This window comes from Atheta coriaria, unplaced genomic scaffold (genome assembly GCF_025399875.1).
Source record: "Atheta coriaria isolate IRGN ID8LTWV9N9 unplaced genomic scaffold, Caltech_Dcor_3.1 hic_scaffold_4_pilon, whole genome shotgun sequence".
NCBI lineage: Eukaryota > Metazoa > Arthropoda > Insecta > Coleoptera > Staphylinidae > Dalotia > Dalotia coriaria.
This window is the reverse complement of record NW_027045446.1, coordinates 3,258,977-3,270,162: the sequence shown is the minus strand read 5'-3', so window position 1 is coordinate 3,270,162 and position 11,186 is coordinate 3,258,977. Positions and strand designations below refer to the sequence as shown.

The 11,186-nt window shown below is 39.3% G+C and overlaps 1 protein-coding gene across 1 annotated transcript; it reads left to right on the top strand.

Moving 5' to 3' along the window:
- Positions 1-62: 62 nt before the first annotated feature.
- Positions 63-1,501, top strand: LOC135791322 (pseudouridine-5'-phosphatase-like). The gene is made up of 4 exons (XM_065301704.1): positions 63-493; positions 571-789; positions 843-1,075; positions 1,132-1,501. Exons 1-4 carry the CDS (start codon positions 433-435, stop codon positions 1,306-1,308), a joined length of 690 nt encoding a protein of 229 aa, XP_065157776.1. The 5' UTR covers positions 63-432; the 3' UTR covers positions 1,309-1,501.
- Positions 1,502-11,186: the final 9,685 nt, after the last annotated feature.

Sequence of the window (11,186 nt, the reverse complement as noted above, 5' to 3'; positions counted from 1 at the left end):
GACATCTACAAGTCACTAGGTTTATTTAGTGAAAGTTTATTGATCTTTTCCCGTAAAAGTTATCACGCAGTCGTCACCAATGTGCAGCGTGTTTTATTTCCATATATTTTGCGTCTGCTTAGTTGTTTAATTTCTACGGGTTTAGGAATAATTTATGACGCAAAGCCTTATCAAATGTAAACATATTATTTATTATTTTGCACGTTGATCCGGTGTTATTACTTTCCTAATATTGCTACCAGCCAGCCAAACGTCACAAATAGCTAAATTGAAGTTCATGCTGCCTCGTGCCAGAGCAGTGAAGGCCGCGTGATAAACTCCCGTCTAGTGTTACATCATTCGCGGAAAGGCGCGTCTATTTCAAACCCGCACGCCGGCAAACTTTCCGTCTCAGTGTAATTCGAAATTGGGTCACAACAAGAAGTCAGAACTATGCCTGGTACGTACGCAGCGGTCACCCACGTCCTCTTCGATCTCGACGGACTATTAATAGGTATGTGAAACACTCTCAACCACATGCACTGTGCGTGGAATATTTTGAGCGCCCAGATGAAAATATACTTGTTTTAGACTCGGAAACATTCTATGAGAAAATCATCGGTGACATTGCTGGTCAATATGGAAAGAAATACACGAAGGAAGTGCGTGCAAGAATACTGGGCACGCCGGAAATGATGACTAGTCAATTGGCTGTAGAACTTATGGAATTACCATTGACTCCAGAAGAGTTTTTCCTGAGGATGCGTAAAGGAGTTGAGGCGGAGCTCCATAATCCTCCACTGTTACCTGGTACTAATATTTTTTACCAAATGTTGAATAGTAGGATTGAACAATGACTTTAGGAGCTGAAAAGTTGATCAGACATCTTGCAAAACACAAAATTCCTTTCGCCATGGCGACATCTGGAAGCAAAGAGGCTACGGACATCAAACTTCAAAGTTCAGCGGAGTTGTTTAATTTGTTTCACCATAAAGTCATGGGTAGTAGTGACGCTGAAGTGAAAAAGGGTAAACCCAATCCGGATATCTTCTTGGTATGCGCCCAGAGATTTCCAGATCCTCCAAATCCTTCAAAAGTATGATTATTGTTATTTATAGTTAGGGTATAATAATTTTTGAATCCATATTTTAGTGTTTGGTGTTTGAAGATGCTCCGAATGGTGTAAAAGCAGCTGTTGCTGCTGGTATGCAGGTTGTGATGGTACCATCCGACGAAATCAGCGATGAATTAAAAGAAGGCGCTACTTTAGTGCTCCAAAGTTTGGAACAGTTCCATCCGGAGGAATTTGGTTTACCAAAATTTGATTAAACACAACATTAATATCGATTATGAGTTATCGTGTCCTGTTCAGTTAACATCTGATAACGTATAATATGTAAATGTTACTTATTTATTTTAGGTCTATCCATGGTGTGTCAAATAATTGTCCTTGCCAGTAGGGAACAAAAAATCTATCAAAATAAAAATGTATTTTGTTAAAAATAAAAAAAATGTATTTTTACGTTGTCTTATAGAAATCTATATATGCTGTGGTAAAGAGCGACGCTGAGCGTCGGGACGCCGCATTGCATCCTCCCCCGCCGTTGGCAGATGGAACCGCGTGATAGTACCGCGCCGTGGCGCAGCACCCCGAAAACCACCCCATCGGATGACGTCCACGGTGCGAGCACACAGCGTCGACCAATCGGCACGAGCGCCATATTGACCATCTTCCTCACGCCGGGCGTTTGTGTGTGTACACAGGCAGCGTCGCGACGCTCGAGTGCCGCGCGCGTGTATCAGTGCATAGGAGCAATACGCGTCGCATGCACACGTCGAATGCACCAAAAAAGTCGGTCGTGCGTCGGGCGAAAGATACCAAGTGTCACCGGTCACCCACCACGCTCACGGTTCCAATCATATCTCACATATTGTCATTTCAAGTTCATTTCAGTTCGCGTTTGTTGTTCGCGGTGGTATTGTTGGTGATCGTGTTTTTAGGTTGAAGTTGTGCGCCATCGTTGTTCCGCAGTTGGCCCACATTGAACCGGACGCGTTCGCGGTTGTCCAACTGAGAGTGTCACTTGTTGTCGTCGTGCGGGACGTGATGCCAGTGCGGAAACAAGGTAAGATGGACGTACACACGTAAATTTAGAACCCGCAAGTCAAGCAAGCGGATGCGTTGCACAACGTGAGCGTGAACGTTCCTTGCACGTGCTTACTTTTTTGGAGGGGGGAGAGGGAAGATACTGCACCAGTGCCACCACTGCAGCACCCTAACACATGAACCTCAACGAACCCTGTTTTTTTTTTGTACACATCTCAAGTGCTATTTATAAATACTAGTGTAGAGCTGATTGCTGGTTGACCCTGGACTGGTTGCTTGGGTTCAATGAAACCTTTGTTGTGACTTCATCCCATAAACATGCAATGCGCATATTAGCGACATGCCAACCTTGTTCAGTGAAATGTTTTTCTTTGAGTGCCTAAGTATGAAATTATAGCCATGCCATAAAGGGTTCTATGGTTTTTATAAAGACCTTTGATTACCTGTGTGGTCACAGGGGTTGAGAGGGGCATGGTTAGTAATTTGTCACGGTCTGGCATTGTATTCCGACAGCAGGTTGTTGGACTGTCTATAATATACGATCAGTGTCACGGAAATAGAGCACTGGTGTGTTAACCTACTGCCATCGAAACGGAACACTACCGATAACGTGTTGGAGTGAAACTTTGGCAGCCTGCCAAACCTCACTTCAGGTTTTAAAGCAAACAGAGATTTAAAAATCAGCTTTTGATCAAATGAATCCTACATGTTTGCAGCTGAAATATTTTTGCTACATCTCGCTGGTCATATTTCTCAATCAGCTTTCGGATTCCCTGACGTCAGCACGTTTTCCCCAATCCGCCACCCCCGAGGCCTCTACCACCATCTTACCTTACCCTACTCATGGCTTTGACGATGAGTATGCCAATGGCAGCAAATCCGAATTGGGATCGCTTTACACTCGGTTCGCTTCATCGATGATTTACTCGCGCGACGTTATGAATGCTCGTTTTATTGTGACCTGCAACGAAAGGCGCTCTCGTATTCATGACACGTGTTACTGGCACTAATGTTTACTAAGCGTTATGCCAAGTTGCTCCTGAGTTTGCCCCACAAACACGGAAAGCACGTTAAATATGAATGCGCAAAATTTTGTTAGAAACTCTTCCCTTCTGAAAGCATTCCGCAAGGAAATACTCTGTTGTAACAGAATGAAAGGAGAAAAGAAATAGAAAGCATTAGAAGCAGTTCATCATATTATATCCTAAACTGGATAAACCTAACCTAAATCTAAGCAGATGGTGGTGTAGAATTTCGCGCGCAGAAATACAGATCGTTAATGTTCAATTCCACACGGCGATGCAAATCAAGCATAAATGAGGTCGCGTTTATATCTCATTTGAAACGTAAATCACTCGAAAACGTCATTTATCCTAGCGTATAACATCTGATAGTCTAATCTCAATTTAGGCAGGAATTACATAATTTTGCAACACGTGCAGCATGAATGCAGTAAGACTCCACATCACATCACGAATATATAGTGATGATTAAAATAGAATTAACACAGGGTCTTTGAAGGAAGGCGGTATTCATTAATTAACATTATTTAAATTGGAGCTTCATAGGCTTGTAAGGGTCTCCAGCCTATGACCAAGATGTCGGATCCCTGGAGTTAAAGTCATAAAACACATGATTGCGAGGAGAGCAACCGGTGAGTTACAGCCGCCGGAGTAATTTAGGGTCAGGAGAGGAATCTTCCTTTTGGTTAATGAATTTCTGCACCGGGGGGATATTCAGATCAGGCAATATTATTAGAATTGCGACATATAAGGTATGCTAAAGAATGTGGTGGCTGTGTGGTGGAAACAGCAACGAGTACCTTGAACTCCGCTTCGATCTTTCCGCATCGCGCCGGGCGGTTACGTAAAACGCTCCCATTTTCGTGGAATCAATAGTCGTGCTCTCGTTTTGATGTCGTCGTCGACTGTAGAGCAATTGGATCATATGAGAGCAATGCATTTTGATAAAGATTTACATTTTTAGATTTAAAAAAAAATTGTTTTGTTTAATTTTCCTACGCGTTAAAATTAATTAAACACTTAAATGACTTCAAGAGTTGCTGGGATGTTTTCACATAAATAGGCTAATAATGCAAGGGTTGTAACCCGAGCGTCCATAATCCAGACCTAGCCGAAGGACGAACGAATGACCTAGTTTTGTATCCGACCTCGGAAAATCTGCGAAATCAACGTATCAAGTTTTAAACTAAATTTAAACTTAATTTAACAAAATCTAGATTTCTATCAAATGAAAATATAAAACTAATCTTTTATTATTTATCGATTGTTTGAAAATCCCATCACAAAAGTCATGTAACAAGATTTTCCGCTTTCGTAGCCGGAAGAGGTGAAATACTTTCAGTCGTGTTACGCATGTTTCTTCCTTGAGAGCGCGCAAAGCGTTTTTTTTTTCTTCACACACTAGTTCGTGTCGTCGCTTTGAAAATGTTATGTCTTCAGGCATCAATTCCAATTCCACGTCCAATTCCGAACGAAAGCTAAACGCAAGGTACTTTGCAGCAATTCGCCGGAAACTTTATTTAACAAAATAGAATGTTAGCCGACGCAAGTGAGATAAAGCCCGTCGACGACGACGACGGCGCACGGATCGAAGGATAGATGTGGAATGTGTAGGAGAGCAAGAATTGGATGAAAAGCGATGGATACGTGCGTTTTCGCTCCGTATATCAGAATGACGAAAATTACCATTGTACTTACGTTGAAAGTCGGCGCATAGTTAGTTATTATGTGTACGCTTCGAATTGAGTCGATCCCCAGCAGCTCCTTATCGCTGCCAACCGCTTCAAGTTTATTCGTGTAATAATAAACGCTTCTTTGCATTCATTATGCGTGCCGTGCAGCGCATAGAAAAGCTTCATAGAAAGTTTCATTTGACGTGTAGCACTATAAACTATACAACTTCGTCAATGAACCGGGACCTCTATGTAGGCAACCCACATTTTACATCAGTTAAACTAGTTGTATATATTTGTAAATAGCACTGAAATACAAGATGAAAAATGTAAAATTCTTCAGATATTTTTATTGATTTCGTAAATATGAACAAGTTTTTGAAGAAAATTTTTGCAGAATTTATTATTCATATAATATATACTTTAGAATTATTAGAATTATCGATTAGAAAAAAACGTTGACATTTTTGACATTTTGGCACTACCCCGACATGTAATTACCCGGATGATTGATAAGTGCGTAAGGTATCTGACGAGTAATCCAACCCTGTGCGGGCGTGCGTCATGTTTCACTTTTTGTACCGCAAAAAAGTTTTTATTGTTTTTTTCATGCCTTGCCGGAATAAATTCGGCGGCGCTGCAAATTTCATGAATATGATAAATGTGCCTTCAGGCTGGCGCGCGGCGCAGCGTAACCGGTGACCGATTTCATTCGAATTTCATGCTCGAAATCAATGAATGTATCCGTGTAGCGATTCCTCTTCGGTGTCAATTACAAAGTCATTCAATTTCAAGTTTACCGATAGCCCTACGTACGTGATAAAAAAATGTGGTGCTGGCTGCAACTCGCAAATTAATTTCTGACTCGTACAGCTCGAAACGTGACAGGTTTACAAACAAATATTGGCGGAGGAATAAAAAATCTAAGAGAAAACGAAAACGAAGTGAAAAATGGCTGATATTAAAAATATAGCAATTTTGCAATATAATTTTGGGAAAAATCTTTCTAAATTCTAAATTGAAGGATTACATGTCTGACGTAATGAAGGCTGTTAAACACGGATGGCTGTCAGCGCGCGGTTGGAGAATTATAATCGTTAAACGAGCAAGAAGGACGCTCAGCTCCGGACGAAAGGCAGTAAAAACGAAAGCAGGAGAAAGATATTATGTGATGGAACCTCTGAAACCCTCTACGTTTCTTCCCGGCTATAAGTAGATTAAGGCAGACGAGGGCATTAAGAAGCGGCTGAAGGGCATCCAGTTATGACACTAAACAAAAGATGGGCAATATCAGGCTAAACAGCAATGGGAAAAATACCAATAATTTCGTTTAATACTTTCCTGAAGCATGGAGTATTGAAGATGAGCCGATAATTAAATTTAATTATCATGGACAGTAAAATTTAATACGTTTACTACTAAAATTTGACCAAAACACTGAAAGTGAAGAGCAAAATTTGATATTTATTACAATATGGGTTAAAATAAATAAATTTTTAATAAGTTCTAGCTTTCACTACGTTTGAAAACATTGTTTTCCATATAAATGACGTTAAAAACAATGTTTTCCACTCTGTGGTGTAAAAAAGCGTAAAGTGGCTCCATCTACAGCCGAAAACCCAAACTAAACAAAGGATAATTTACATGATAGTTGTGTGAACTGATTTTTTGTTTATTTCGGTCTAGTTAATGATTTCAAGTTAGTCCAGCGATAAAAACAAAAGAAAACATCAAGTAGACGAGTTTCCTTCGTCCATTACGCCATCATCATCATTATTCGTTGCGTTTCGCGTCGGATGTGAGGTGAAATGAAACGGAATTTGTAGCTGGTACAACTTTAGTGCCAACTATTTTCATGTTTACAGGATGTGAGTACAACAAACATAAAAACAAATGATCCGACATAAAATGAAAATCCTCCCAATCGATAAGTTAATCTAAATTTTATAAACGTACAAAAGTAGTTTTAATAATTGAACAAAATATAAATTAAATATTTATTCATGTCACGTTTAGATTTAGTGTAATCCGTTAGGCAAGTACGCTTGGTAGCGCAATGCGTAACGAAGTTTTATGAAAACTACCTGCATATTTCATGAAACTGAGCACTTTATTATAATGTCGGCGAATTACATTTTTCGCGCCGCGTAACGCGTCGCTAATGTTTGCCACATTAATAACAACGCTTCAGCGTCATTTGTTTGCATAACGTGAATTATAGCCAACAATTTCACTTAAATTTAATAGAAATTGATCATCTTATTATTTTATATTAAATGCAATGTTTTGGAGGTGAATTTGTACATGGAAGCAAGTTGAAATCATTGCCGCAATAAGTAATTACAAATGAAACTGCACGGAACAATTTAATCAAACCAGAAAACTTTGCGCAAGGCCGAGCGTTGATAAAATACTTCAACAACTCCGATGAACTTCGTTTAATAATGAACGCTCAATTGGCGACGCGCATTCTTCCGGCTGATTTATCCGTCATTCTTAGCGTTGCAGTCTTTATCTCGCTCGCGCTTATTCCGTGAGTTCTTAACAAAGTGCAGGATTTAATGCTTGGATGGAGCCATCATTGAATGGATGTTGAAAATGCTCTTTATCATCATACTTTTATTGAGATTTTAGTAAATTGTTTAAGAAGCTATAATTATATAATTTCACATTAAAGAGGAAAAATGGTCAAAGTTTCTCATTTTTCAATTTTTTGATTTTTGATTGCAATTTTTTCGGATACTAAAAGCGCTAGAAAGATACGGCTTAAAGATTATTAATCTTCGAAAAATTTTCTATAAGATAAAATAAGATAATACAAAAAAATTTGGGCGTAAAGGTTTAGAAATTGTGACTAAAAGTGTAAAAAAAAGAGCATTTTAATTATTACGTTTTTTTCAGTTGCAAATATCACGTTAACTAAAAGGGATAGAAAGGAACGAATCGGTGATTTTTAAACAACGGAAAATTCTTAATATGATGCGATAAAAAATAATTAAATAGAAAAATTACGCATTAACATTTTTTTTTGCGAATATCTCGCAAACTTGAAGCGATAAAGAAGAAATGATTAAAAATCTTAATCTACGGAAAATTCTCTACAAGGAAAATCAAATCGTACAAAAATCCCCAGATTTGTTATGTTTTGAACGTCAAAATAACCCTTTTTGAGTCCCTCTAGCGCTGCGTTGATAAAACAGCTTATCTGCACACTGTCTGGTTTATGTCAAAAAAAGTTTCCTGATTGTGCATAAAGTGAGTTTGTCGCTTTATCTGAGTTTTATCTAAGCTTCTATTCATTAATCTTTTATGCGTCGCTCGCACCTATTCGCATCCGCGTTATGAACACGACTCATTGTTGTTTGTCGCAACATGCCGCCGCTCCCGGCAGCAATTGGCAGCGGCAGCAATGTTCACACTCACGAGCTAGCTCGTCGCCAAAACAAACAATACGGGCGCGTTCGACAAACATCCCCTGCGAAGTGTTTTGCGTTTGCATTCGCATGCATTTTGGTTAACTACGATTGCTATTTTTCTTCACGCAATTACTTAAATAAACAGCGCAACAACCACTTGTGTAATGTGCTATTAGAAGTGTTAATGCACCGTATAATTTGTCATAATAAACAAATATTATATAATCAATACGTGTGTTTTATATAATTTCTCATGATAACTTTTAATAAAATACACGCTCTTTAATTAAATTATGAAAAGCACTCAAAAGCCTCGGCTGGCTTTGGTAATTACAAAGTTACAAAGTGCGCAGCAGTCGATGAGATTTTCAAACAACGCAGTTCAGTCAGCAAAAGGGCGTTAAACGCATTTGTCATGTTTTGTTTACGCTCATGGGCATTGATGTTTCAGTTTTATCGCAAGCCAAGCTGAAATGTTGTGTTTCGGCGCACAAACAGCGGATGAACACGTTCTATTTGTTAACCAGTGTATTTGAGTGGAATGTGTACAAAAAACACTATTAGTAGAAACTGATGGTTTACCGTTTAACGTACCAGCGCCATTGTTTTTCGCGTTCGCCGTTTTGTCTTTTGTCTTTTAATGTCGCGCGCACAGGTCGAATCGATCAAGCCACTCCAGAATCCAGAAGAGGAGATGTTGCGCGTTTACTCTTGTGCCGAGTGGCGTGATTGGCAAGAGGGCGGAAAACCGGCTTGTATTGCAGGTTGGCACGATTCACGTCGACTGTCGATGGACGAGTGATGGGCCAGGCAGGCTCTTTCGTTCGATTTTCGTCGAATTTCGGCTCGAAGCCAGTTTCGCTTCACCCGAAAGCCACTCAAACCGTCGTTGCGGTATTAATCTCTTGTTGACCCACACCCTTGTCAGCGACCCAGCAGCCGGGCACTTCAAACGCGTTTATAAAAATCTACGAAATAATTTCGCTTTATTTTTGGAAAATTTCACAAACTGGAAGCATTTTTCCTTTAAAATCTTTGTGTCTAAAACATCTCGTTAGGGTTAACAGTATGTTGCGGTGAGCACTTAAAATAATGAAGGTTTTAATGAGAGCTTTAGTTTGTGTAAGCTGTACTTCAGTGCAAACTCTCGTTCCTTTACCTCAAGTGCAAGGCTAGACGAATTCGACGCTTTTCTTTTATTATCCGAACAGTTTTTACCGTGTTTCCTTGTTTAACCTGCGTATTGTCTAAGGTGTTGCATTGCAAACAATTGAAATTTTTTCATGTGAAAAAAGTGCAATACTTTTGCAATTTCATTATTTCAAGAATAAATAGCTACTTTGTATCAATTGATAGTTGCACTTTACGCGTATTTTTTGTTGTAGTGCACTTCAGGTTATATTGAATGTGCGAACGGCAGTCAAAGCAAATTGAACAGGCAAGTGTGCATCAATTACAGAGGCATAAACGCTTCAGATTCCATGCTTGTCTCGCACAGCTTGTTTCTTTTCATTATTAGTTTCGCTACGTGCCTTTTAGTCTCCCAGCGTGGTGGTACTACTTGTAAGAGGGTTAAAAAGTATCGACGCTTTGCAACTCAATAGTCATTCAGGAACAAGGCGTGAAACTTTTTGGACGAAAACGGAAATAAGAGGAAACGTAAATGGATTGATGATAAAATAAGCTTTTTTCTACTTACATCTTTAAAACATCAGTTTATCAATGGGTTTGAGACACAAAAAGTGGTATTTTAAAGACGGACGGCTAAGGTTGTGACTAAAGTACTTTAGTCACGGGCCTTAGTCACGGGGTGTAGCTTGTGCCTGCGTATTTATCTACGTTGCATCACAAAACTGGGAAATAGAGTAGAAGTAGAAAAAATAGCGTAAGCATCATGTGGCTAAACGTAATTAAACACTCGATTGATTAAACGCTTGCCACGCTTGCTCATAATCAATCTCGTACTACTAAAATTGTAATTTTCTAAAAAGTTTTTTTAAAATTTGTTTACAAGTCTTGAATCCTTCCGTTTTGTAATAAATATCATAGTATAGAAAGGACACCAAAGAAAAATGTAGTAGTAACTTTATACGACCGAAAACAGTGAAAGTACGCATGCAAGATTCCCGGGTTGGAGTAGGATAATGGCGGGAAATCCACAAGGACATTTCTACATTTGATGCCGTCGTCGTAGATTCTAAGGTCAATTCACAACACGCTGGTCGGGATCATCGTATAAAACCCCAAATGGAATTGGGTTGTGACCAATATTACAAGGACAGACAATTTCCGCAAATAAAAGATGTTGATAATTTAATTCCGAAACAATTTTGCGGTTTGAGTTCTTACTTAATTTGATTAAAACAAGTTTTGCACTCTGCTGTCATTTCAACTACACGTTCTTGCAATACTTCTATATGCATGCCTGCCGGTGTCGGGAGGGCAAGCAGTCGCTGTGGAATTAAATAAAATTATCTTCAGACAGGCGCGAGATTCATGGCATGTGCGCCTCTCAACGCGCGTAACTTTGAGCGTCAGCCACGCAAGAAGAAGTTTCATTGCCGGCGCGAAAGCTTGGAGAACTCGAGCGAAAATGTTTTAGGGACGTTAATTTCGGTCGAAATTTATGTATGGCAGGTGACGGCTGCTAAACAACTACTTGTGCTTGCCACCACTTGCATTCTGCTCACCTTTGTGCTGTCGGTGAAACCTCAAGAGTTAAAAATTAATTTTGGTTACAGAATTCAATTATATTCGAAGTTCTTTGATGTTTTTACTTTATTTTTGGAAAAGAAAAATTGTGGGTATTTTTCAATGCTAGTTTGGTATCTATCAACATACATTTCATTCAATTCCACTTAGAGTTTGAGTTATTGTATGTTTTGGTGGACGCAGGCTGGTGTAACTGATGGCATTGGATGGCAACTGATGGCAATCACATTACATCATTTTCATCGCCCTTTTCTTTGCGCTCGGAGAGAATAATATA